This window comes from Neopsephotus bourkii, unplaced genomic scaffold, assembly GCF_033783945.1.
Source record: "Neopsephotus bourkii isolate Nb327-2 ecotype Australia unplaced genomic scaffold, CSIRO-AGI_Nbou_v1 NB_1373, whole genome shotgun sequence".
Classification (NCBI taxonomy): domain Eukaryota; kingdom Metazoa; phylum Chordata; class Aves; order Psittaciformes; family Psittacidae; genus Neopsephotus; species Neopsephotus bourkii.
In genome coordinates this window covers 2,932,781-2,960,731 of record NW_026901852.1, presented here as the reverse complement: position 1 = coordinate 2,960,731, position 27,951 = coordinate 2,932,781, and the positions used below count along the sequence as shown (strand labels likewise).

At 47.4% G+C, this 27,951-nt stretch overlaps 1 protein-coding gene across 1 annotated transcript; it reads left to right on the top strand.

Moving 5' to 3' along the window:
• The first annotated feature begins 386 nt into the window (after positions 1–386).
• Positions 387–27,951, top strand: ABHD12 (abhydrolase domain containing 12, lysophospholipase). Its single transcript, XM_061367133.1, has 13 exons — positions 387–657; positions 14,101–14,225; positions 15,131–15,236; positions 17,414–17,533; positions 20,382–20,412; positions 22,273–22,318; positions 23,435–23,564; positions 24,843–24,880; positions 25,056–25,135; positions 25,819–25,901; positions 26,595–26,673; positions 26,893–27,020; positions 27,432–27,951. The coding sequence occupies exons 1-13, from the start codon at positions 494–496 to the stop codon at positions 27,469–27,471; spliced, it is 1,170 nt and encodes a 389-aa protein (XP_061223117.1). The 5' UTR covers positions 387–493; the 3' UTR covers positions 27,472–27,951.

The window sequence follows — 27,951 nt, the reverse complement described above, 5'->3', positions numbered from 1 at the left end:
CTCACCCATCCTCCTGCAGACGGGAGTCCACTTCAGGTGCTGGGGTGCCAACATTTCAGTCACTATAGGTTCCTATTCCAGCAGTGGGGTCATCTTCCAGGTGACTGCACTAGGCCACACCACCACAACACAGGGCCCCGCATACCCTTACGTGCGCCGGCAGCCGCACTCCCTAAGCCGGCAGGGTTCCGGCACCACCACAGCGCCCAGGCCCAGCAGAGCGCCCTGGAGCCGCGCCGTCCCTCACCCGCGCGTCGAGGCCACAACAAGATGGCGGCGGGGGCTGTTGCCCTCAGTAAAGATGGCGCCGCGCTCCCTCCGGAAGTGCTGGCAGGCGGCGCCACCGCCCCGAGCCCGCTCTGGAGGCGGGGATTGGCCGGGGGTGCCGCCGTGCCGTGGCGTGGCGCCGTGCGGCGCGAGCGCGGCGCCGCTGCTGCTCTCGCTGTGTCCGCCGCTCCCGGCCGCCGCCGCCGCCGCCGCCGCCGCCCCGGCTATGAGGAAGCGCAACGAGTCGGTTACGGTGGAGCATGAGCGCGCTGCTGCTGCTGCCGCCGCCGCCGCCGCGCCCGCGCCGCTCGACAAGGGCTGCAGCCTGAGGCACAGCCTGCGCCTGCCCGCCGCTGCCGACGACACGGGCATGAAGCGACCGCTGGGCAGGTGAGCGCCGGTCCCTGCGCCGGGCTTTGTTATCCCCCGGCCCTGAGGGGCTGGAAAGACCCCGCCCGCCACCGGCCCTGCGGCCGCAGCAGCCGCTCCTCAGCGGGGAGCACTGGGCAGCTCCTCAGGCTGGCAGCGGGGCTGGTTGCGAGGAGAAGGAAGGGGCCTTTTCCCCGCTTGCCAGCAGCGCGGCGACCGAAGAGCCCCGGGGGCAGGCAGATCCCTGGGAACTGAGGCTGTTTCCCACCTCGGTTGCACTTCCCTGGCTTCCGTGCGCAGGGCGAGCAGGGGCCGTCCCCTCGGGTGCTTTCGAGTTCTCGGTCAAGCAGAGTAATTAGGGGATGGGGTGGTAGCGGGTCCTGCGGCCCCGGCTCTGACCGGCAGAGGCTGGAGGGGTTTGATGCTCGTACCTGAGCGTGGCTCCATCCTTCGCTATCGGGTTCGCTTGCAATAAACGGCTAGCACAAACCCGTCGCCATCTGGGAGTGTATGTGGAGGAGCAGGGGCCTGCAGGTAGGATGGCTTTGTTTATTTATGTTTTTAGGAAGCTGGTGCCTGTCAATGTCATCTCGTCTGTAAATGAATCCGATTTAGCATCTTCCTATAAATGAATCAGATTTAGGTGTTGGTAGATCAGATGCGTGGCTCTGCTGAAAACAGCTTACCTATGGCTTTTGCTGGAAGCATTAACATTTTAAACACGTACCTATGTACATATTTATGGTGGGAAAGTATTCATGTTCCTCTATAAAAACAAATAAATCTGTAGCAATAGGAGATGCTTGTAACATGGGACCACCTTCATACAGGATTTCAAGGGGATGTAATACAGTGAAGACGACTCACAGTTGCAGAGGGCTAGGGAAGAAAAGATGTGACCTTTTAGTCTCATCTCCACCAGTTTGACTGCGTTTCCTAAGCGTGAGGAATATTGAATGGTGAAAGAGCTATGTGGTTTGGGTGGCTGAAGCCAGCTTGCTGTGCTTCAGGAAAACAGCAGCCCATTTAGAAGGAAAAAGTGCCCATCTAGAAAATAAGCCAATGTGGCTGTTTCTCTGATAAACTTTCTGTGCGTTTTTCTGTTCTCATAGCCAAAATTAACATTTGAAATTAACTTTTTCCTGTTCATTGTGTGGATTTTCATCGTGTTCAAAGGCAGAGGCTTAAAATGTTCTTTCTTTTTATTGGGTAATAGCTATTCAGTTTGATGCCCTGGAGGTAATCCTTTGGGATGTTGTCAGCGCTCTGTTCGGGTTACGACAGGCTTTGGTACTTGGAAATGGCGCTGGGCTCATCTCTCCAGTGACTGTGCGATGGATCAGGCTCTGTCAGTGCTCCGCTTCTGGAGCACTTGACAATTCAGCACATTGGTTCCATTGTCTGAGGGGATAATCTCTAGGATTGCTGGTAATCAAATGATGGCTTATTAACTTCTTAAATGGGATGAACGGCATTCAGGTACTTTTCACTGAAGTGGAGCTACTCCTTCAGTGCTGGGCATTGAGCAAGCCCCAAGAGCACATAGCACAGGCTGTTGGCTTGCTCTGACAGGCAGCTACTTTGTGGAAACCAGATGGAGCACTGCTATTAGACCCAAAGCAAAGGCCCGCTGAAAGCAGGGAAAGCACAGCCCATCTGTGGAAAGGTTTCTTGTAGTTATTTCTCCATGTAAGCCTTTAACAAGGGTCAGGAGGCAAATTTTCCTCACTTTTCGCCTAAGTGCTTTGGGCTTTCTTTGTGTGTGTCGGGTGCTGTATTCTATACATCAGTGCTTCCCACACTCTTGATGTTATAGAAGAGCCTCATTTGTTTGGATCTCACTTGTCCTTTTCCATATGTCAAGATTATTTGTTTTATTTAAATAAGAGTCCTGTAGATCAGCTTTGTGGTGTTGCCAGAATGGCGTATTCTTGTGAGTGAGTGAAGTGCAAAGGGGAGCAGTCACTCACTTCTATACTGATGTTGTCCTTTCTTTTCTGCTCTCCTGGGCTGGGTTCTCTGACTTTCTTACTGACTTCCTCACTTTGCGGGCCTGCAGGTGATGGTTTGCAGGCGATACCCTCTGCTTATGTTTTCTCCAAGGTAACAAATACACTGCTGAAGCATGAGTCTGAGTGTGCATGAATGGGAGGTCCAGGCAGAAGAAGGTACGATGCCCAGAGATAAGGATGTTGTCCAGAACAACCACCTTCAGTCAGGTCAGACAGCTTTCTAGCTCACTGTCACTCCCACCTTTGGCAGCAGACAGCAGTGGATGTTTAAGGAAGAACACGAGGAGGGTACATATACAATGGGGATCTCCTTTGGTGGGTGCAAGCTACTGTACAAGCCTCTAGATCCTCCTATTTTAATGTGCACAGTCATGCTGTTATTGCAGCATCCCTTATACCACTGGAAATAAAAGTAGGGTGGCGTTTTCAGTGTGTTACATCAGTTTAACTCGTCAGCTTGCAGAAACTGTGCTGAGATAAAAACCACGCCGCAAGGTTGCTGGGATGGTGGAGATGGTGCAAGAGCTGGAACTGGGGATTGGTACCACAGCAAAGTGTTCTGAGCGGCTTGCTCATCGGCGAAATAGTTAACATCAGCGATTGTAGCGGCATTGAATTCGGTGTTCAGGGGAAGCTGGGCTGTCTGCATTTCACACTGCTGTTGTTTAGTCTCTCTGCAGACTAGGGAAAACAGCACCTATGTTTGACTTCAGTATGTGGCTTTCCATCTTTTGTTTGTAAATGACACAAACCTCTGGTTAGAAAAGCAAACAGAGCCCACAGTGCCTTGAAGTGGCTGCGAGTTCTGCAGGGCTCTGTCTGTTCAGGTCCAGTTCCTCAGCAAAAGCTAAAGAACACCATGACCGCAGAGTGATGTTTGTAGAGGACAGGATTGGCTTAGCAGCAGGAGCAGCTTTATTCTTGCAGAAGTATTTTTGCATCTTACTAGCACTGTGTTTGTCCCTCTGTTTTGGTTCAGTGTTATCATCACACTGTGCTCATTCATGCAGGAGTTGAAACTCGCTCTGAAGTGGTGGCTATGCGTTTGAACTGCTCTGTTACTGAACATGTGTGTCTGTGCATTCATGTAACAGAGCAGGGTGTCTGCTAAACAAGATTCATGTGGCTTTGGCTGATGTGTGCTGTAGTTCGTGTGGCTTTTCTTAAGTGGTTTACAAACGGAAAGGAAAGGCACATATATAGATGTAGGTACTGCCATTCTTCTTCCATAGGTAACAGTAAAACACAATGTGGTGGTTATCTAAGAACTTTACTAGTAGTTCTAAAAGTGTGTGAATGATTTGGTTTTGAAAGGAACTGAGTTGCTTTGCCTGAGACTATTAAATGCAGTGATGTGGTGCCACAGCAGCAGCGTGCAGCGCTTGGGTTTCCTGGTATGCATGTTTTGTGTGGATGGTCATTCTTCTAATACTTGTGTCATGATGCATTTTTCAGGTGACGGTGTTTAAGTGCCAGGGGGTTATGACGATAACGTGTGTTTGGGTACTCGCTCTGGCTCATTTTTGTGCCCAGTGGCTCTGATGTTCTGGGAAAATGCGATTATATAGTTAATTCCACATATGTCTGCCTTTCTCTTTTTCTGTGAATGGGAACTCAGTGGCTGTGTGGAAGTCCTGGTTTGTCCTCTGTGTTGGCAGCTGTTTTGGCAGCTTATGGCCAGGTGAGTGTCTCTGAATTGCTCCTAGGTTACCACTTTGGGGCATTGGGTGTTTGGTCTTTGCATCCTCTTCCCCATTTGTTCAGTCTTTGCATCCATTATAATGTGCTCATCTTATCCCCCTCTTCCTCAAAGACTTAAAATTCATTCAGCAAAAACAGCAGGACTCCTGCAATGTGGAGAGTTACAGTTTTGTTCAGTTCTTTGCCTCAACGCGTTACTGTTAAAGTCTATGTTTTTTGACCATGTTCTTCCCTGGCTTTGTGTTGTGTGTTAAACAGGCCTGGTTTACTCCCTAGCATACCTTGAGACTCCTGGCATTCTTCTGCAGGCCTGTTTGTATGATCTAGGGGGTTTTATTGCTGGGTCCCACTTTCCATGAGCCTCTCTGGATTTTCTGTAGTAGGGCACAGTATTTTCCTGCTGCATCTGCACTGTATTGTCCTGTGTCTCATAGTCTGAGCAGTTTTCTCAAGTCTCCCCATTTCTCATGGAGCACCATGTTCTCTTCAGGCTGAAGACACTTTGCCCTCCAGTTATAGAGTGTGGCTCTCATTGCAGTGCCGTACTTCTGACCTCATGCATGCCCCTGGCTTTGGGTGCTCTGCTTTGATGGCTTATGTCTGAATTAATAGTTACTGCGGTGTTATTGATTGCTATTTGTATCAAGTCCTTTTCTACTTGGGAGCTGTGTGAATTGCAGACCTCTGTTGTTTCATACCTAAACTTCCCAGTGTATGGGTGGTTTTAGGTAACTCCTGGCACCACGAGGACTTTCTAGTCACCTCCGTACTGAAGATGTTTGTAGAGACGAAGGTCTTCTCAGTGTTGTGATGATCTTTTCTGTCCTTGACTGGCCTCTACCCATTCCTTTGAGTATACAGTGAGTATGATCATGGGCTGGGTGTGATGCTGCACTATAGGGTGACCAGCTAAACTGAGCTTTTAACATCAGCACAAGTCCCAGGTTCCCATATGCACTTTTCTCTGTAGGTATTCTTTTTAGTTCCAGTATCCCCATGTCTATTTCCAACCTCCTTTCACGTACACAGACCATCACTGGTCTACTTAAAACAAGCTCGATTTTGAGGATGACTTGCTTTTATGCTATAAATGGCATGTCATTGCTGAGCAAAAAATCTAGTTCTCTGCAAATGCAGTCACAGGTTATCACTGTGAGTCTGTAGTTTTCCTCCAGAATGCAATATGCATGTGTTTCTTTCTGGTGAAAACAGCATTGTAGTGTTTTCATTAACATCATCAGAATACACTGCTGTGATACATGCAGCAGGTATATCCAAGCAGGACTTCTGCTGTAGATGAAGAGTCCTGTCTGCTGAGTCCACTTTCCTTTAAAAGGCACTATGACATCCTCTTAGGAGGCTACAGCTAAGTTACTTTATCCTTCCAGGCCTGAAGGCAGGTTGATTGTTTTGGTGATCATGCCAGGGCATGAAATAAGTCAATAGGCTTCTTCAGTAGCAATTCCCTTACAAACCCCATGGTTTTGGAAGCTCACTGGGTAGCTGTGCTGTAAGTGTCATGCTCTTGTTAGAGTAGTGGACAGCTTCTGACATCTAGAGTGAGTGAGTGTAAGCAAAGGGGGTTCCCTATGCCTGTAATGTGGAAGCACTATTTCAATGTAGCTGTGACAGAATCAGTATCACAGGAACATTAAAAAGGGGGTACTCCTGGTGTATTGGAAGAGTAATAGGAGACCTAGGAGACTTTAAAATCATAAGCCTGAGGTGCAGTCTGTGTGATTTTAATGGTGAGAGTTAGTTTGCAATTCAGTGAAGGAAGATTTAGCAACTAAATATATATATATATATATATGTACTAATGAAAATAGATACGTCCTATCTTAAGAGGTCTTAGTATGAAATGTGACAGGTTTGTCAAGGTTACAGCCCAGTTGATGGATGCATCAGTGGTAGAATCGTTTCTCCAAAGCACTTTAACTTCGTACTGTAGTTTATTGAAAGGACTTGCATTACTAATGGCTGTTATCTACATTAAAAACTGTCTCAGTGGAGAGAGAAACAACTGGGAAGTTATCTTGGGGTGGATGTTTGGGCTCAAGGGTGCATCATTTTGTGTGTTGTGTATCACCCATCGCAAAGATGAGGCAATTGCTGTTGGTAAAACTGGGAGGAGGAGGAGAGGTTGCTGGGAGCTGATGGATGGGGCAGCTGGTGAAATGGTGGAAAGCTCACCAGAACACAGGTTAAATGTGGCTGCAGTGGGGCAGGATGGTTTGGGGTGGGAACTGAGGCAGAGACTGAACTTGTTCTGTTGTAGGTGATTACCTCTGCAAGCAGTTGCGTGTCCCTTCACCCAGGCCTGGCACCAGTACCGCCGGTCCAGGAGTAGGGCTGTGGGTTGGGCTTTGCCCTTTTGCCTTACTGGCCAGCAGCTCTCCAAGCAGTAAGTGCTGATAAAACAGTGCAACACTGAGCTTCAGAGATCTGCCTCTTCCTTATTGAAAGCAGTTTCAATGTGCAGGCAGAATCTCCTAATTTTAGGCTCTATTAAGTGCCTTGATCATTTAAAGTATGCCTGAGCTAGCGGGAAGGATGTCTGTGTTTACTTTCCAAATCAAAGTGTTTGTTTAACCCAGATTTATTTCAACATTGTAACTGATACTGAGGAGTAGAAGCAATAAGAAAGCCTTGTTAGACTGGGCAATTAACTTTCAAAGTACAAACACTCCAGAGGATTTGGGCTAAGCCCCACAGCTGCCTTCTCCTTGTTTCTGTCAGCCACAGAGAGAGAGCTCTAGAAATCAAACTAAAGAGCATGAAGAGCCCGGTCATTGAAGTTGCCTTCTGACACAAAACCTGCCAGTGGAAAACATACAGTTGAGTAGTGCAAGTAGTTCAATCTTTGTGGGTTTTACTTTTAAAAGAAAGAAGAAAATCCTTCCCCTGATACCTGTTTTTTTGTACTTGCTATGTCTTGAATGGATTTAAGCACAGATAACTGAATACAGAATTCCTCTTTTAATGCCTTTTAAACCCAGAGTTTTTCCTTTCCTGTCTCTTGGGAAGAGAGAACAGTATTCTTTGGTTACCTTCTGCTTGTGTTTTAGACGGGGTGATGTGTGAATAGCAAGGACTGATGTTCCTTCTCAGCCTCCAAAAAGAACCAATGGGTAGGCCAAAATGTGGGCCATTCATTTATAGTATCCTGCTTGTACATCAGGTACAGGATGAAGAAGGGTAGCTTAGGATTTTGAATGTTCTTCCCTGTAGTACCTGTGCCACTGTTCTGAACATGAATGGTTACATTAAAATCAGCTTTATACCTACTGAAAGTGGGGATTAGTTTCTCTTGCAGAAGAGATTGGTGTTGACTAGTAAGTGAAACGAGGTTGTGTGGAGCCTTGTGCCTCTCCTTACTAAAGGTGTGCAGAATAAAGGACTGTGTGTGGCATAACTGAAAGAAGAAACCTCCCGAAGAGTACTTCTCAGTGGGATATATGCAAGCACAGGGCACAGTAAGTGCGTTTACCCTGTTTGAAGGCTGCATTGCTTTTCCCTGGCAGTAAAGCTTCCCCTGGGATGGCTTTCCTGAGATAGAGAAGCCAACACAATGGAGGGTGATGTAACTGGAGCTTTGGAGTCAGGGTTTCCAGGTTGCAGCATCCTTGCTTGTGGAGGAAAGTGTGTGCACTGTGTTCAAGACTAGATTTTAGATGTCTTGGCATTCCCAGGAGGGGAAAAGCCTGGTTGTGTTTTCTCCCCTAAACCAGCCCTATTTCACTTCTTGTAAAGTCCTGACTGGTTTCAGAGCAGCTTTAGGAAGCAGGAGTGAAGCTGACAATGTCAGCTTTATACTGCTGAGTGTGGAAACTGTGGATTGGATACAATCAGGGGAAATATGCCATTCTCTTGTCCTTGCAAATCCAGCAGAAACACAGTGAATAACCTTTTCTTTCGGTTTCTGCTAGCTTTGTGCTCTCTCTAGTAAAGCCTTCTTTTGACTACCAGAGCAGGGACCCCATTTCACATTAAATTTTGGGACAGGCTGATGTACAGGGCTGCAGAATGTTCCATTTCCATGCAGTTGAGCAGAAGCTCCAACACCCGCTTCTCACCTTTTCTGAATACGTGTTTTCTATCTTGGCTCTTCAGGGTTCTGTAGTGTTAACAAAGGCTCTGGATTTAATTGTCATTAATTTTTCAAGCCTTTGTCCTTTTGGAGCTGTTTCCTCAACAAGATGATAGCTAAAAGCTGGAATCCCTGAATAAAGCACAGATGAAAGCAGGGATGGATTAATCTTCCTGTCTTGATGCAAAACAACCCCCTGCTCAAGGTATGTCGGAGCATACAGGGATTCTGTATCTGTTCATACATCTGTTCTTTAGCCACCGCTGTTGCTTTATGGCAATGCACTGCTTGTTAAGCCTCCCTTTTTAAGCAGGTCACAATTACAGAGGGCACTGTGACCGCCAGCTCAATGTAGCTGTGCTCAGCTGACAGTATATGTAATGTTTTGGCATTGTTGAATGTTCTTGTTTGCTTGCATGCCTCTAACAGGGAACTGTTGGTTCATTGTAATCAATGTGTATTGCTAAGGATGTGTTCTGCATCTAAAAGGTGGCAGTATGGCTGCTAACACAAAAGCAGGGTTTTTTTCTTCAGGCTTCTGTGGAGGAATGGCTTCTGATATCTGCTAGCAAAAGCAGAGCTGCTTCAGTTGCACAAACGTAAGACAACCATCTTGATGCATTGAAAGGAAAAAGGTCTCCAATACACAGATGAACCTTTCACTCAGGTGGTTTAAAAGATACCAGAGCCACAGAACCTGAGTGGTAATTCTCAAAGCCTGTGGCTTGTGGCTGTCTCCCAAAAACTGTTGTGTAAAAAGATTCCGTGTTCACACAGTTGTGCCGCTTGGAAATGCGAGCCTGTTCACATAGGGATGAAGTCTGAACCTATGGATTCCTGCTGTTGCTGCAAGGTTAACACACACATGCAAGTCTGGTGGGTTTGCAGCATGTTAATGGGTTTTAAGTGGTTCTGGGGAGCTGGCTTGCCTGTACTGCGTGCTTTTTCAGTTATGGTATGCATTCAACAGACAAGTGGCTTTATGTTAAATGGCACTTAGGAACTGTGGTGGAGCATTAGATGTCTATATGGGTTGTGCTCTTGAACCTTTGCTTGTGTACCCGAATGTTCCTTGTTGTGAAGAAGAGTGCGGTGGAGAGAAATGAGCTGTGCTGCTTCAATGAAAACCCCACTCCGCTGGGCCAAGCTCCTGTTGTGCACTTCAGTGCAGTTTCAGCCGTTCTGTGTTTATGGTTTGGGTTTTTCCCCCTCTTTTTGCAGGCAGCTTTCCCTTCCCCAGTTTGTGGACTAGGGAAAAGGCTGTGCCTGTAATAGAAACCAGCTGTCAGCTGTGAAATGAGTGAAAAACTAAAGAATTCAGTCAACACAGTGCGGGGAGTGCACCACAGTAGTATCTCCATGCCAAACTTGACTGAAATGCAGCGTGGGTGACTTCAGCTTTGATCAGTGTCAGCAGCATTGCTCTGCAGAAAGTATATTCTTGGAGTTTAAACAAGTGGTTCTGGTGCAGACTAACGGGCTGATGCAGAGCGGTCATTCAGGGCAAGTCAACAACCTTAAAACCCTAATCCCCAAGCCTGTTCTGTCCCAAAAGTCAGTGGTTCAGTTGCCTTAGGGTATAATTATTCACTGTTTGCTACATACTTAATGGAAGCATCTGCTCCTTTCTTGGTACCCTTTCAGGGGTAGTCAGCTTAGGTGCTGGTTGTAGAGAGTCAAAGGCATGGCACTGGGAAGGGATGGGGTGCTTGAGGGGGAAAGGTTAGATGTAGCTCCCATGTCCTGTGCTGTGGTGTGTGTAAATGCTTGTGTGAGCCTTTCCCTACCTTGCATCATTTGCTGTGTTTTAGAAACTTGTGTCATTGCCAAAGGCCCATACATTCCCTGCAGGCTGCTCCATTATTTCTGCTTATTAACGTTCTACACTAACTTGCCTTTCCCTCACTTTATGGACTTCATTTTTTAACCTGCTGTGTTCTGAGTCCCTCATGGTGCTCCCTGGTGTTTCATTGCTGCTGACTGCCTGCTCAGCAGTGCCTTCCTCTTCCCCTTGCCCTGAGTGCTGATGCTGCTTTTCTCCCTCTTGCTGCACCGGGGCCTTGATTCTTGCAGTCCTACCCAAGATCTTTCCTATCCACCAACTGAAATGTGCTTATGAAGATCTCAATAGCTGGAGCTTGCTGGCCCCTTCTGAAAAACCCAGTTTATTGAGATGCTCTCCTTTGCTTTGCAGAGAGACAGACCTCAGATTTTGTACATGACTGTCTGGATGGATTCCTTCTCACTGTTTATTGTTTTAAGTTAATGTTTAATCACTTGATATTAATCAGAAGGAGGCACAGAAACGGTCCAAATGAGAGTCTGGGCTGCAGGAGGGGAACTAATGAGGTGCTGGACTGGGGGGAATTTGGGAGCTTAAAGTTACAGACTTCACCTCCATTCAGAGAATTGGAAAAACATGGCCTGGAGATCTTACTCCAGCCAAAAGGAGATGCTCTATAGGCAACAGCTTGTTTTGGGCTGAAATGGGTAAGGAAGCCTCATGGGAGACCTTGGGAATAGGCAGCTTGTAATGATGGGAGAGAAGGGACATGCTTGTATGCCCCAGCATCCTGCGTTCCTCCTACATCCCTGGCAGTGCTCAAGGCCAGGTTGGAAGGGGCTTGGAGCAAGCTGCTCCAGTGGAAGGTGTCCCTGTCCATGGCAGGGGTTGGAACTGAATGAGCTTTGAGAGCCCTTCCAACCCAAACCAGTCTATGAAGGTGTCTAAGGCTGCGGTTGTACACTCCCTAAGCTGATGCCACTGCCAAAAGAGACCTGGAGGCTCGTTCTTTGGACAGGCATTTCTACTGCAACTGCTCAACCGTATCTACAGCCTGATCAATTTGAAGAGCTTATTTTCTATGCATTTGCATGCATCTGCTCTGATGCAGATACAGGTGCAGGTTCTTCCCACAATGAATTTTCCTTTGTGGCCTCATTAACATTTGCCACCTTCATGCTGCCTAGCTATGGAAGTGAATGGGAAGTGGGATCAACTGCAGGGTATACCCGTGGAAGTGCTGGTTAGCAGACAGACAAAATACTGTGGTGCTGTCTGCTGACGCACAGCGCTTCTCTGGAGCTGTGTGTGCAGCTTTCACTGTCCTGTGGTACTGCTATGAACAGAGCCATGAGCTAGTGCTTATGACAGCTTTCTGCTGTGCTTTAGAAGCTCAATGTGCTATTGGGAGGAAGGAAGACAGCATTTTTTGCTATAATTGCAGCAAAGAAAAGACTAAGTTTCAGTAGCTGGCAGTGCTTTTCTGTAGTTAGAACAGCTTGCCTGTCCTGCCAAATGCCAGCTCAAAAGCTTTATGGGTGTATGACATCTCCTTGTCAACACTGGGTTTGGAGCCGTGGTTGGGACACCTCTCTCCATCACTGTTGGTGCTGTGTCTGTTCTGAAGATGAGCTGTCACGTATTGTGAGGAACCTGAAGATGGAGCCTGCATGTTTGGAAACTTTCTCCAACCCCCTCAGCTTGCTTTGCTTTTCTCTCTTATTTTCTTATTGAAAACCCGTAGGCTATAAATTAGCTGCTTTTCACTGCTTTATTAAGCCCATTATTCCTGTTAATTTGTCTTCTAATTAAAAGAGACGGAGTAGAGCATCCTAACTGTTCACTCCTGGGGGTACAGCCTTAGTAGGCTGGTGGGAACTATGGTGTGGAGCTTTTCCTGGGCTGGGTCTCTGCCAGTAAAGGCTGGAATGCCTTGCTCCATCCTAGCTTTTTAAAGAGTTTTAGTGTGTTATTCACTCCCCTCTCCCACTTTCTCGTTGGTAATAATAGGACTGCTCAGTAGCTTAGCTGGATTTTGAGATGTGGATAGCTTTTTCTCTGCCTACCTACCAGGTAAATCTTTACTTAGCTTTTTCTTGTGGTACCCTTCACTTTTCCAAGGAGAAAGCACTGTTTGGTGTGAAGTTGTGTGACCTTGATGAATTGTAGTCCATGTAGCTCAGTTCTGTGTTGCCAGAGGGACATTCATGAAGCAGGGGCTGTTGTGCCTTGCCAGGAGCTGGTAGGAGGAATTAAGCAGACAACTCTTCTAGGCAGTGTGTCCTTTGTAGGATGAGGGAATGGACTTGGGTGATGGCTTACAGCCTCTTTAATGTGCAGGTACCTATGATGTGACTAAAAAACTTGCTGGTTTCTGATGCTTTTCTTAAGTCAAATAATGAATGTTTTGGATGCCACAATGATGAAAGCCATAGGACCGGGTATGAATTTGCTTGTTGCATCTTCTGTACCTTTGATGGCATATAATGGAAATTCACTTTGTGCTAATTGACAGGTATAACATCTCTTCCTGTTAATGCTCGGTTTTATGTGCAGGTGGATTTGTACTTGAATTATTATAGAGGCTAAAGGACAAACAGGACAAATCCCCCATCCCCAGCAGTGTTCAAGGCCAGGCTGGATGGGGCTTGGAGCAACGCGGTCTAGCGGAAGCTGTCCCTGCCTGTGGCATAGGTTTGGAACTGGATGAGCTTTAAGGTCCCTTCCAACCCAACCCAAAGCATTCGGGGATTCCATGATTCAGCGTGTCAGCTCCTAAAACTGGCGAATGGGAGAGGAATAATTTCATGCCTCTTGGAAATACTGATCTGTGCTTTCAGCTGCTGGCACTTCCTGATCCCAAGAGCTGGTCGCTCATTCGCCTGCAGTGTTGTTCCTGCTGGAAAGCAAAGGGAGTTGTGTCGCCTGGAAGATCTGCATGCATTTTAGTTCTTGAGTGCAACGATACTTGAGGGCCTCAGTGTTTGAGCCCATCAAATGGGCAACTGTAATCAACTGGATTAAAAATAATCAACTAGATCATTAGAATTACACCTTCTGTATATTAAATGCATACATATACATATGATGTGTACATGGCAAGTATTCTGAGGCAATAAAGTATATATTGAGAAAAACTGAGATAAAATAACTGGGTGCTGTGTGACCCTTCACTTTTCCCTGTGTATGTGTGGTGTTGGTTTGAGGGGGTTTTTGGTAGTTTATTCTTCCCAATTGGAATACGTTGGAGAAAACAGAAATAACATGTTGGGGCAATTGTTCTAAACTCAGTCTGGGCTCATAGAGAGTGATGATGTAGATAACAAGTTTTGTAATGTCTTGTAACTTAGATCTGCTTTTCATGGTGTTGAGAGCTGTGCACCTTTTTAGCTGGACAAGGCAGAATGTCTGCTCCAGCCTGTACCTGCGATCACATGTGATTTTTATCAGTCTCATTACACATAGTTCCTCAAAATATGTTAAAATCCAACTAAACAGAGTCTTGCTGATGGTGGTTTAGATGGGAAGGGCCGGCAGGCTCCTTTCGGAGTCAGACATGTGATGTGCATTTCTAGAGATCCTGGAATACCTTAAATCAGCAGAACAAAAAGCTCTTGTTACAGAGTGGTTTAAAATGTAATCAGTGGGGAGTTTCTGTTCCCTGTTCCTAAGCTGTGTATCATCAGCTGACAGTTTGGGTACTTCTGCTTCCCTCAGCTGATGCTACATAAACAAAACTAACTTTAAACAGTTTAAAGAGTCAATGACCAGGTTTTCAAATGTGCCAAGCACACACAGATAGATCCTTGTGAAAATTGCTTCCCAAAATTCCTGCTCTATTCAGCTCCTTCTGTCTTTTCCTTTCTTCTTTTCTATAGGCGATACGGATTATGGTTCCGACTGCGGAAGTTAATAATCTGGCTGCTGGGAATGTACATTGCCATTCCATTTCTAGTAAAACTCTGCCCTGCTATTCAGGCAAAGCTGGTCTTCCTAAACTTCGGTAAGTGATTCAGTGTGTCGGGATGGGTGAGGGGTGCAAGGGAGGAGCGTCTTTATCTTTCATCTGTCTGCCTTCATTTTCCCCCTGCGTGTCTACAGCTTGTGTAAGTTCTCCAGACTGTGGTTTGGAAAGCATTCTCTGTGGCCCTAGGGGTCTTTGTATATAGAAACACAGTGACCGAACACAGCTCTCAGCCAGAGGATTTTCTCCAGGAAAACTGTGCAGTATGCTGAATACATTTGTCTGAAGGGTTCAAGGAAGTTGCATGAGTAGATAGCACATGAAATTACACCCAGTGAATTGTTTTCCAGGCAGTGACTCTTCACCCAAAAGCACTTGAGGAGAATATTCTGGTTGGAGCAGAAGAGGACATGTTCGTGCAGTCAGACTGAATGTTTTCCTTGTGCCTGTTTAGCCTTTGCATTTGGTCACACTGTCAGTACAGTGGGTCTGGTGAGCTGGCTCATCACAAAGGGAGGCCTGAGTATCCACAGGATGGAATATGTGTTCATTCATTCAGCTGGAAAACAGAAGGCTCTGTGGAGACCTTATAACAGTCTCCAAGTACCTAAAGGAGCCTACAACAAATTGATAGAGGAACTTTTGACACGGGCATGTAGGGACAGGACAAGGGGGAATGGCTTTACCCTGACAGAGGGGAGACTGAGATGAGACATTGGGAAGAAATTCTTCCCTGTGAGGGTGCTGAGGCCCTGGCACAGGGTGCCCAGAGAAGCTGTGGCTGCCCCATCCCTGGCAGTGTTCAAGGCCAGGTTGGACACAGGGACTTGGAGCAACCTGCTCTAGTGGAAGGTGTCCCTGTGCGTGGCAGGGGGGTGGAATTGGATGAGCTTTAAGGTCCCTTCCAACCCAAACCAGTCTGTGATTCTTTCTTTGTATTTCAGTGAGGGTCCCATATTTCATTGACTTGAAAAGACCACAGGATCAAGGTTTAAACCACACCTGTAATTATTACCTGCAACCAGAGGAGGATGTAACCATCGGAGTCTGGTAAGGAAGCCTGTTGTGTGCAGTCTGTGCTGTGCATCTTTATCCTCCTTTTTGTTCTCAGTGGTGCTTATGGTTGCTGTGCATATGGTAGCCATCGCCTGCTCTGGTCTGTGGACATTTGTGTTTTCCTCTGCCAAGTGACTGAGTTGATGTTGAAACGTGTGTGGGTCTCCGGAGCTCACCTGAGCTCAGATCAGTAATGCATGAAACGAAACTGGATACCCTGTGCATTCAGAGAGGTATCATCGTTTGGAATCATAAAGGCTACTGGTCTGCATTGCTACAAAGACCATGCCTCCATATCAGATGAGACCCGAGGAGTTTTGTCATTCAACTGCTGCTCATGTTTTGTTTTGCAAAAATAAATGTGGGGGAAGGTAGGCAAACAGGATCTAAGTGCTCAGAGTAGGAGGAAGACTGCTCTGTGCATAAAACATATGTAGGATTTGGAGAGTGGGTGAGAATGGAACACACGATTTACTTTCTGAATCAAACAAGTGACAGTGTCAGACATCCCTTGTCATTCTTTCCTCTTGAGGAAAGTTTTCTGTTTCCAGGCAAGGGCAGTTCATTTTACCTCTTTGGTACCCAGGATGGGCTCAGATGACTGGGTTCTCTGTCTGAAAACCTCTGCTTTCGGTACTTCTGGTATTATTACCTCAGCTTAAACCAGCTTCTGCCTCTGTTTCTCACGAGTGCTGTCTGTTGTGTCTCAACACCAGAAGTTTCAAAGCCACAGAGAAGTTCCTCCTAGCTTTGAAGAAAAAGTGCCTGCAATTTGAATATATATGCAAGAGCAGGAAACACCTGAAAAAGGGCCAGACACCATGTTGGGTGTGGAGGAAGGGGGCTGTTCCTTCATACAGTGATGCTGGTTCTCTAAGCTGTAGAATTCGTGGTTGTGTGTTATTTGTATGTTCCCACTAGTGCAGTAGAGATTTCCTCTTCACTTGAGCATATATAACCTTTCGAATGGGACGGTGATACCCTGCTACATCAAGATGGTTCCTTCCCCTTAAGTGGATTTTGGTGAAAGACATGTTCAGAAGCTGGAAGTTCAGGTTTTGCAGGCAGGGTAGGCTGAGAAATAAAGATCTGTATCTTCACCTGGACAATTACTTCTACCTGCTAAGCTGCTGAATAAGCTCAGATTGCAGTGGGGAGGGATTTGTTTCCCTTACAACTGTACTGTGTATCTTTACTGAAAAAGAACCTCCAGCTCGTGGTGGCAATGCAGAGTCTGTGTCATTTGCCTGGATATGTGTGAGGGAGGTCTTCAGGAAACTTTGGAGCCTTGCTTTAATGCCAGTGTAAGGTCTTACATTCAGTATGCTTCTGAAACTAAGCCCTCAGCCTCCTTTGTTCATAAGCTTGCCCAAATCTTGAGGCAGAACAGTTGGAGAAGTTGAGTCCTACAGTTATTGGGGTGTTTTTCCTACTCAGGAACTCCTTATTTGCTGCCTGCATGCATGAGAGTAGACTTTCCATTGTATCCCCCTGTGTGTCCTCTGAGCTTTACATCTATGAGGAAAGTGTGGTAAGTGGAGTTTGTTTTCCAAGGAGAAAGGCACATGAGTACTTCAGTTACTTCTGACAGCTGTAAGCCTGCCCCCTTCTCAACAATTTGGGGTGGCTGTGGGCATGTCCACACCTTCTAGAGAGATTACCCACTTCACATTCTAGTGTCTGAAAGCAACATACATGATCTTCTCATCTAGATCTGAGTGCCTCCTTTTCCTCAGATTGACTATGGAATCAGCTGTTTCCAAAGCCAGCTGGCTTGGATTATGCTGACCATCTGCTGACCTAGCTGTCAGTCTTGTTTATGGTGTATAAGTGTGCTAACTGAAGAAACTAGGTGCCTTAAAAGCTGAGGAATTGAGATTCTTTCTCCAGAACAGTGGCAAGTTCAGTGATAGTGCTTCGGGTTTGCTTGTGAAGTTGGATGCCTTGCACAGACCTGAGTTTTGAAGGCAGCCGTGATGGGAGGTGAAAATGTAGAAGTAACCCTGGGCACTGCCTTTTAAGTCTGGCCATTTGTCATTTGTCACTCATGACAGCTCTGTGAAGCCGTGTGTGGGGTGTGTAAACTAAGGTAATAAGTTGGTCTGAAAAACTCAGCATTCAAATGGCAGAAACTGAGTGTCTGACAGTGTTTATTTTCCCTCTTTCTACAGGCACACGGTCCCTGCAGCGTTGTGGAAGAACGCCCGAGGGAAGGACCAGTTGTGGTTTGAAGATGCTTTGGGATCTAGTCACCCTGTAATCCTCTACTTGCATGGGAATGCGGGGACAAGGTGAGGCATAAAAAGTGATGTCTTTGTGTCATGCTGTGTTTTCCTGGTTTGCCACAGCTTTGATACATTGATCAGAAGGATGGGGACAAACTTTTTAGAAGGGCCTGTAGTGACAAGACAAGAAGTAATGGTATCAAAGAGGGTAGATTTAGACTAGATATAAGGAAGAAAGGCTTCTTATGATGAGGGTGATGAAACACAGGCACAGGTTGTCCAGAGAGGTGGTAGATGCCCCATCCCTGGCAGTATTCAAGGCCAGGTTGGACGGGGCTTGGAGCAACCTGGTCTAGTTGAAAATGTCCCTGATTATTGCAAGGGGTGGACTAGATGACCTTTAAAGGTCCCTTCCAACACAAACTATTCTATGATTAGAACCAAAATACAATCTAAAAGCAGTTTGGTGCTACTCCTTTCTTAAAAGGATAGCATGTTTTAAGAGGTTGTGTCTCTCCATTTATTGAATGTGGAATAGATTTCTTGCAGCTATTGGAGACACCTGATATTGTAGTCTACCTTATATCTTGTGCCAGGAGGCTGTGGCACTTACTAGATCAGGTAGGGAGAATTCGTTCTTTGGAGTATAGCGGTCTCTGAATCAAGACATGGGGTAGCATTAGTGCTTCTGTATATGTGATTTACATGCAGTAAATAAACTTCCCAGTTCCTTTTGTGAGCTTGTTGTGGTAGTTAACGCATTCTGAGATAGCAAAATCAGAAGGAAAGAGGAAGGTAATGGGCTGGCCTTGTTTCATTATTGCATGGGTGCAGGATGTTTGTCTGGAACAGGAGCTTTCCTAAAACTTGCAGTTCCGTAGCTGACCATGTGTATCAGCTAGAGAAGTAGGTGGATTCTCTGTACTTTGTTGCTGGATGCTTAAGAAACATTAGCACAGTCTCAAACTTCCTGGGTGTTTCTCAGAATCATGTCCTTTCTGCCCCATCTCTGCATGATACAGTGCTTTACTTCATTGATTAGAACATGGTCTTTTTCCTTACTAATACCTTATCAGCCCCTTTCTGAGTTTGGAGTCCCAGTGCATGTTCTTCTCAAGCTGATGTCTCCTCGTAGATACTCTGCAAGAGCAGAAGCATTGCAGAAATGCAAGTTCCAGGATATAAAGCAAAGAAACTGTTTCACCTGTGCTGGTGGTGAAGGTTCACTGACCTTTACATTGCAGGAGCATTGATCCTTTTCACCTAAGTTCTTGTTTTAGCAGTGTTCTTTGGTAAGAGGGTACGGTGTGGAAGATGCATGTTGTGGGCCAGTAAATGCACGAGCAGATGGGTTTTTGAAAACTGACCCTAAAGGTTTAATCAAATTGTTGCATTGCTTTTCTAATACTGCCTTACTTGTTTTCCTGCCTTTATTTGGTGTAGCAAATGATACTAATGGAGGCTATTCTGCAGCTTAATGGTGGTAATCTGGGACCAGTATCTCTGTTATGCGCGTATCGATTAGACTTGCTTCTTACTTCTCCAAGTGCTACTGGGATGAAGTCCTGAGCTATGGGTCGATCACATATTTCACATTTCACTTTGCACATTAGCGAGGCTGGAGGTGTATCGCCTTTGCCATTTCAGCTTTTATATATATTGCTGTATGTTTCTCCACTGGATATTCAGTCTCTTGTCAAAGGGCTGCTTTATTGATGCAGGCTGCATTAACCATAAGTAAAGGCACTGCCTTGGCTTTCTGCTTTGCCTGAGTTTAAGAACACTTCCAGGGACGGTGACTCCAGCACTGCCCTGGGCAGCCTGTTCCAATGCCTGACTGCCCTTTGGGGAAGGAATTGTTCCTAATCTCCAGTCCAAGCCTCCCCTGGTGCAGCTTGAGGCTGTTTCCTCTTGTCCCATCCCTTGTTCCTTGGGAGCAGAGCCCAGCCCCCTCCTGGCTCCATCCTCCTTTCAGGCAGTTGTAGAGAGCAATAAGTCCCCCCTGAGCCTTCTCTTCTCCAGATTAAACCCCCCCAGGTCCCCCTCAGCCATTCCCCATCACACTTGTGCTCCAGGCCCTGCACCAGCTCTGTTGCCTTTCTCTGGACCCGCTCCAGCACCTCAGTGTCTCTCTTGTAGTGAGGGGAGATGTCAGGGATGTTAAAGGTGACTTCTTAAGCAGATGCATCTTCTTCAGCCTTACGTGATTCAGAAGTCCTTACAAGCAACCCCTTGTGTTTCTGGCTGCATTAGATATTTTGTAGAACAGTTGGAGCTGACAGCTTTTGGCTGGCAAGTTCATGTGTTCTTAGAGGCTGGACTGGGAAGTGGCATTTTGATTTAGAGGCTGCCCTGACCAAACCAAAAAACCTCAAACCAAAACCAGAAATATTAAAGGCAATTCTTCCTCTGGACTTGCAGTGTTCAACTCTGGTTTTCTCTGCTCAGCCTTCTGCACATGTTCTTTCTGTCCCTGTGCTTGGAGCCCGGGCCAGCAGGTTGGGTTAACATGGTGAGTCCTGCAGAGAGCATCGCAGCTTAGGGAGCAGCAGTTACTGGTGGTAGGAGCCAAGGGTCTGCAAAGCCAGCAGGGCCAGGCTGCTTTGGATGTACTACAGGAAGAGGCGGGTAAGAGGGTGGGTTGAAAAATACATCTTTACCTGCTGAGAGATCTGTAGGGAGAGTTGGAAACTATTCCCTGCATAGATCAGCAAAGCTGTGGTGACATTTGTGACAAAGCCGTTCTGGTATTCCTTAGGTTTCGTGTGTGTTAAAGTTGTGGTGATCGGGAAAGTGTTTCTGGAGGCTTAAATGTTCACATGTGGGTTTTCTTGTTTGTTTCTTTTGTTTTGTGCTCTTCTCTTCATGACTCCTCTTCATGTCTCCTCTTCTCTTCATGCATTGCTGCCGCCAGAGGAGGGGATCACCGCGTGGAGCTTTACAAGGTAAGTGGCTGCACGTGTTGTCCAAGCAGTTGCATTAACACCTCAGATGTGCATAGGCGTGAGGAGACTGCTTCATTACAGCTCACTCCCAACAGGCAGATAGCTTAGGGCTCTGAGTCTCCTCCAGGTGTGAAGCAGGTAAGGGAAGAGGGGTCTGTAAGCCAGGAGCATGCTTGCTGTATTAAAAGATACTTGAAACCTATTACTTGCTGTTGTTAACTGTGAGCTCCAGCTGAGCTGACCAGGTTCTTTGCCAGGAATACTTCCACAAAAGGACAAGATGGGTTAACTGTCAACAGGTTATTTTTGATGGCTTGGACAGGCTAGGTTGTATGTGATGTCTTAGCAGTAAAATCACCTTGGGAAGCTAAAACCCAAACTTTACAAGAAGGAGCTTTGTGTTCTGCAAGCCCAGTCAGGGGCTTCAGTGTGTAAGCGGACATATAAAAATGGTACACAGTGGTTCTGATAGAATCAGCACCTCATTTGTTAACTAATACTTTACCTGGTTATTCTGTTGTTGTTCTGTGGTATTCTGTTGTGTGGTGGCATATACACAGAACTGCATTTCTCTCTGATGTTGGAACAGTGATTTGCAAGAGGCTGGTGAAACAGTGACTTGGGAGTGTGGATCCCAGAGTGGAAAAACTGCATTTAATACCTCTGCTGTAAAAGGCCTTTGCCCTTGACACAGTATGGACCCAAGGGAACCCCTTTGAAGGATTTAGAGCCAAGGAAGGAGAAGCAAGTGTTACTTGAAGAGACCTGAATAGCAGAAAGCAAAGGGATTTTGAAGCTATTGCAGTCACGTCTGCTAATACAAATTCCAAGTAACTGTTAGTGGGAAAATGGTATTAAAAGAGCAATGATGGAGTACCATAACCCATGGATAGTGCCAGGAAGTGACACAAGCAAGTACAGCAAGGGTGAGCATGAGGTAACATGGAAACACAGTGAGGAGAAAGAAGCCTCCAGTACATGTCTAAGCGTGCAGAAATTAGCCCTGAATGGATCCCAGAGGCAAGAGGGGGAAACCATCACCACCACAGTCCTCCCAACAGAGGAGCTGAATTACCAGCTTACCTGAACACCCCTCCTTTCTGTTGTCCTCCTTTTCTCTTTTTACCGCATTCATGGGATCTGACCTAGTAACAGTCATTGTTCAGGCTGTGAAGCTTTCAGTTACACTAGGAATAAAGCGATGAGATGATTCCCTTTAGTCCAGTAGGAGGTGTAGAGTGTAGCCTGATCCTAAGATCATTTCAATCAGGCCATGAAAGCAACAACATTTTGATGTTTTTGTGTTGTTTTTCCTCTCCTGCAGAGCTCTTGGGTTCATGCTGCACAATGCTAGTTTGGAACGCTAGCACTGTTTGTAACAAGGCATTTTCTCTAACAGATTTTGTTAGGATTAATATTGGCTGTAACAGAAATCACAATGATACATGAGTTGCCTGTTTTGGATGTAAGCCTTCTGAAACCTGAAACGGGCTCCTCTGTGTTACGTTAACATTTATGCCTGTTTGAATAATATAATTGAAGCAGTCATTCCACTGGCAAACCTGGAAGTGTCTGTAGGAGAACCAGTCATGGGATATCTGTGGATCTGAAGGGTAAAGCTGTTAAAGGGAGAATCGACATCTAAGTCTGGTAGGAGGTCCAGGAAATAGATGGAGTAAACCCAGTGGGCTGGGATGATTCATATTTGAGAAGCTCTGTGCCTGCTCCACTGAAAGCTTTTCAGTTGTTGCTTTACCACGTCAGGCTGATCATGTTATAAACTAGATCCCTGTGCTGAGGCAAGAGCTCGGCTGCTGTGCAAGTCTCTCTGATGGGTTTCTGTATGTCTCCCTCCTGCAGGTTCTCAGCTCGCTTGGGTACCACGTGGTGACGTTTGATTATCGAGGTACGTGGGTTTCTTTTATGATGGAAAGCTTTTAAAGGTCTCTTTCTCTAAAAGCAACAAAAAACTGGCTCTTTTCTTCTGGATCTCAGGGAAGCTGTTCTATAAACACTCCATGCCAGCTAATCACCTGTGATTATTGCCCCTTGTTTTCCTAAGGGGTATCCAAAAAACTTCCAGAAGTTGTTTTCCAGTGCCTTCCTGTGTAGCACCACTTCCTGATGTCCAGCTTGGTGGACTCTGGCTCCTATCTGTCCTCATGCTTAGGGCTCACTGATTTGGGAGCTGAGGAGCAGAGGGTGGCCCAGGCACATCTGCTGTCACAGCATCCAGTTAAGGCATCCTCCAGGTGCATATCTGGAAAGTAGTGAACTTGCCTAGATGTGTTCTTTAGGTTATGAGCTAATTGACTTTCCTGAGGTCACCCAGGGAATTGAACTTGCACTTAAAAGCTAGGTGAGATAAGACAGGGAGTAAACGATTCACTAGCAGTTGGTAACTCCCTAGCAGGAGCCATGACTGTTTTCCAACCCTGTGCCACCAGCAGTCAAGCTCCTGCTGCTCTTTTTTCCCTTCTTAGTCTTTAAGCAATGGCTGCATTTCATGCCACTGGAGAGACAGAAAATAATCTGTTGCATTTTAATCAAGAAGGCATCTGGGAAAGGTTTATTTGTAGGAGCTTGCCCTGTTTTTCAGTCCTGCTGGCAGCTGCTTCTCTGGCTGCTTATTAGGTTATCAGGAGGGATGTGCACTGCTTCCTGCTTAGCATAAGATGTGTAGACATGCTGCAGTAGTGATTGAGCCAAACCAGTCAGGAGAGTGGAAAATTGCTTGAGGTCATTGATCGAACACCATGGACAAACTGATGTTGCTGCAGCTCTGTGAAGCATGCTTGGGTTTTGACCCTTCATATCCAGTTCTTATGCTGTTAGTGACTCCCCTTACATACTGGTTACATGCATGCCGAAGCAGCTATGGTTTGAGAGCGGGACTGTTGCAGATGGGGAGGTGCAAGAGCACAGTGGGGCAGTGTTTGAGATCCAGCTCTTGGTTTAGTTGTTGTTGCCTGGCTTTGCTGACCCCTTTGTGTGGCTCTCAGAGGGACTGTTTCTGTTCCAGGCTGGGGCGATTCAGTAGGCAGCCCATCAGAGAGGGGGATGACCTATGATGCCCTTCACGTCTTCGACTGGATCAAAGCAAGGAGTGGGGACAACCCTGTCTACATATGGGGACACTCCTTGGGCACGGGGTAAGCATCTCGCCATAGGGACTGAGCAGCTTCTGAAGAACATTTAACACTGACCTTGAACGGAGGTGCTGTTTGCTGTAACCCACAGGATGGCTTGGCCTGGGGGTCTCTGGCATCACTGCTGCAGAGTAGCCTCTCCTTTGCACTCTACAGAGTGAGAAGGGCTACAGTGAGTGACTGTGCAGGGATTGATCTGGAACCTCCATTGCCCAGGGGGTTGCACTGGGACAAAAGACACTTGGACTGATATAACGCAGATTGACTAGGGGGAAAGTGGGACTGCACTGATCTCTTCCTGGGTGTCCTTCAGAGCAGAACATCAGGCTTCTGCTGTACTCTGAATAGCTCGCACCAGCTGCATGTGCACGATACCCTTTCCCCCATTGCTGCCTGGAGGTGGGTTGTGTTCAGCAAGGCAGTGTGTGTTCTTATCCCTCTGATTTGTGGAGGAGCAGAGGGCTAGCACAAGAATTCCTTCTGAGTTGAGCTGTGCGCCCATTAAACTGCTGGAGACCACAAAATCCTGCCCTGCTGTCCAACAAACGTCTGGCTGGGTCAGGGAGGTGGTTCAGGAGTGTACCTCTTCACGGCTGTGATACTGAACACTGCTTTGAGGGAAAGCAAAGGTTTTTCCTTTGGCTCTTGCCATGTTCAGGATCCCTTTTGCATCACATTGTGCTGGAGACATTTCCCAATGCACTGAAATCTGAGTGGCCTGCAACTGTGGTCCCCAGCTGAGCTCCCTGGTGACCGTAGCCAGTCTGGAGTCTGAGCACGTTGAATGTGTGCCTGGAGGATTCAACCACTGTGGAAATACCCCTGTCCCAGGAAGAAGCTGCATGGGAGAGACTTGTTCCTTTCTTCCTCAGCTATGGAAACCCCTTTGCAGTGTCACCCTGGGATTCTGCACTCCTGCATGGAACTCCTGCATGGAACACAGCACCCCTCTGCCCACTGCCCTCTCTCATGCTTAGTCCTTGTTGTCTGAGGGGGAAAGGCTGTGTCACACAGCAGCAGATAGGCTGGGAGCCAACACCCACCTCCAGGGAGGTCCTCCTTAGCGCCTACATGGTGAGCTGCTCGCTTGGACTTACTCATGTGCCTCACTGCAGGCACCTGGTGCTAGTGGAGACAGCTGAGTGTGGGAGCCCGTTGGGAACCCCAGCCAGCGTGAGTGGGTGATGTTAAGGCAGTTCAGTTGTACCTCTGCCACCACTGGAGCCCGGTGCTTTGCAGAGGGACTACACCACATTAACTGGTTGTTGTTGTTCTCTCCAGGGTTGCAACAAACCTAGTGAGGCGCCTCTGCGAGAGAGGTAAGTCCGGAGGGTGGATGCTCTTCCCACCAGCCTGGATCCTGCTGATGGTCCAGGTTTCCACACACATCTGTGCTGTGATCATGGTGGCAGGGGCTCTCCCAAGGCAAACCCTGACCTCGCTGGTTGCCTGCCCGCACACCTGCATTGCAGCACGCTGCCTTTGGCTTTCTAGAAACTCCCCCGGATGCCCTGATCCTGGAATCTCCTTTCACCAACATACGGGAGGAGGCACGAAGTCATCCCTTTTCTGTGGCAAGTACACAGCGGCTCTCACACTAGTAACATGTAATCGTGTGCTTAATCATCAGAAGTGAGGAGTAATGCAGAGCATTGGCAACTTTACAGCTGGTGGGGCAGCAGTGGTACTTACAAGCATCAGGGGTAAAGAGCTGCACATAAGGCAGCTCCCGGGAGCACTAGTGCAATAAGCAGGACCAAAGCCCACACCAAAGTTGGTGTGCTTCAAGAAAACTGAGATCAGAAAGGGCAATAAATGTAGGGACGGGAGGATGGGCTCTGCTCTCAACAGTGGACAACCTGTTCTTGTAGCTTCTCTGATGCAGGAGGCACTATGAGCATAGTGATGGCAGAGCTGGGCTTCTCTTGCTCCCTGTCTCTGTGGCCCCTTTGCACTTGTGTGGGTTCCCTAGTGAGTTCACTCTCATGTGGCCATCTCTCCCACCCAACACGGTCACATGTTGGTGAGGTATCCTGGGATAAAGCTCTCTCCCAAGAAGGCTGCTGTCAGCAGCAGCGGGATACCTGCAGACCTTGATCCTACAAGCACCCAAAGAGCTTGCTCCTGAGCAGGGTGCTGAGATGGGCCTGAAACAGGAGTGGGCAAGTAATGCTGGTGGAAAAATGGGCCTTGTTACTGCTGTTTGTGTAACTGTCCTGCTGGTGCCTGCTGCTAATGCACATTTATATCCTCTCAGATATACAGATACTTCCCTGGGTTTGACTGGTTCTTCCTTGACCCCATCACGACAAGTGGAATTAAGTTTGCGAACGATGAGAAGTGAGTTGTGTCTCTGCTGGGGTTTGAGCTGATGCTGCAGGGAGCTGTGGCAAGCACCAGGGGAGACAGAGACCAGCCTGCACTCTGCTTTTGGTTTACTGCTTGTTGTTGCTGAAGCAATATACTTGCTGAAGGGGTTCCCGTTCCTCTCACAGCCCTGAGTGCAGCCCATTTTGAACTGTGGGGCTCTTTCCAATTGTTCTTCATAAGGACAGATGCAACAGAGAGTACTTGGGGATATGCTGATTTGGGCCGTGTGATTTATGCTTCTCAAGTGTATGTTACATGGGGGCATTGAAGGTTTGGGGAAATTTCTCTGCTGTGTATTTGTAAGTCCCCCTGTGTGTAATAACATAGTCTCTTCGCACTGAGCATTCGACTCAAAAGCCTCAGCATCCGTGAGTTTGGCTTCCAGTACTGAAGCCAAACCAGAGCTTGGGGGATGCTGCTTTGCAGTGGGGTGAGCCACTTTGCTCTGCTCTGTGCACTAAATAGCTTTTACAAGGATGCCTTCCCCTAGTTACGTTTTTCTGTAGATCAAATGAACGGTGCCCAGATAATAGTGCTTTCAGGATCTGAGCTGCAGGTAATGATCCACAGGACATGTTTGTTTCCTTGAATATCCAAGTGTGTTGGTCTTGGGGAAGGATGGGATTGCTCTGAGCCTTTGTGACACTGGTGTCTCTCTTACAGTGTGAAATACATTTCCTGCTCCCTGCTCATCCTTCATGCTGAGGATGACCCTGTGGTACCATTTCATCTGGGAAAGAAGGTACGCATGTACTGTGCAAACTGATGAGGTAGCTGGTATGGATGGAACAGCATCCCAGCCAGGGAAAAAGGAATATATAGTGGGAAGGAACTGATGCTAGAGCATGGATGGCGCTAGAGCAGAGCAGATGCTCATAACCCACCCCGAGCAGGGTGCTGGTTTGAGGGGGTAGCTGGGTTGGGTGACACGTGTCCCTCACCTGCCTCCCCTTGCTTTCAGCTTTACAACATCGCTGCGACGTCGCGGAGTTTCCGGGACTACAAGGTGCAGTTTGTGCCGTTCCACACAGACCTCGGCTACCGGCACAAGTACATCTACAGGAGTCCAGAGCTACCTCGAATACTGCGGTAACAGCCCAGCTGAACAGGGGCTCCTCCGGCTGGGGGGCTTGGGGCACATTGAGATAGGCACCTAGCAGCAAGAGAGATGGGCAACAAGCAGTTGTATTGGGCTGGCTTAGCACAAAGCTCTCCTGCAAAGCAGGCTTTGGGAAGGGGAGGCACAGAAAGCTGGAGCACTGCTCTCTGGCTCATCTCTGCTGTGAGCAGGATGCTCTGGAGGAGTTGTCTGGAGCAGCGGCTCCTGCTTGGCTCTTCTGCTCACCTGGGAGCACAGGTGAGCACTGCTCAGGGCTGTTCCCTGTAGCTGCAGCTACCTGAGCCCTGGTGTTTGCAGGGGAATGGGAAGCCCTGCGGGCTGCAGCTTGCACCAGAGCGTATGAAAGCTGAGTGTCACTGCTGTGTCATTTCCTTTCCTAGGGAATTCCTGGGAAAATCTGAACAAGAGCATCATCACTGAACACCAGCTGCTTGGCAGCACACAGATTTCCCTTTCTTCCTTTCCTCTCCCTCCTTTTCCTCCCCCTCCCTGTGGGTCAGTCTGCCATTCCTCCATCCCTGGCACTAGAGGAGCTCAGGGATTCCGACTCCGGTCCTGCTGTGTACCCTTGGCAACTCCAGCCCCTGGCATCATGGAAGGAGAAAGAAGCTGTTGGTCTGTTTTCTGACGTGGATGTGGAGGGGTGACACCAGCCAGTATCAAACCATGAAGAACAGAAGCACAAGGGAGCCTGGCCAGTGCAGCCTGGTACTGCTGGGGACAGACATTCCTCAGACCTATGTGTCGTGACCAAGGGTGTTTCGCCTTTCAACACTGCTGCTGGTTTGAATCATGTAGAGACTCATTTGTAGCGAATGGCTTTTGCCGTGTCTCCAGACTGCAGTTGTCTTGCTTGAGTTTGAGGTGTTTTCTTTCTAGGAAATACATGTTTTGCCTTTC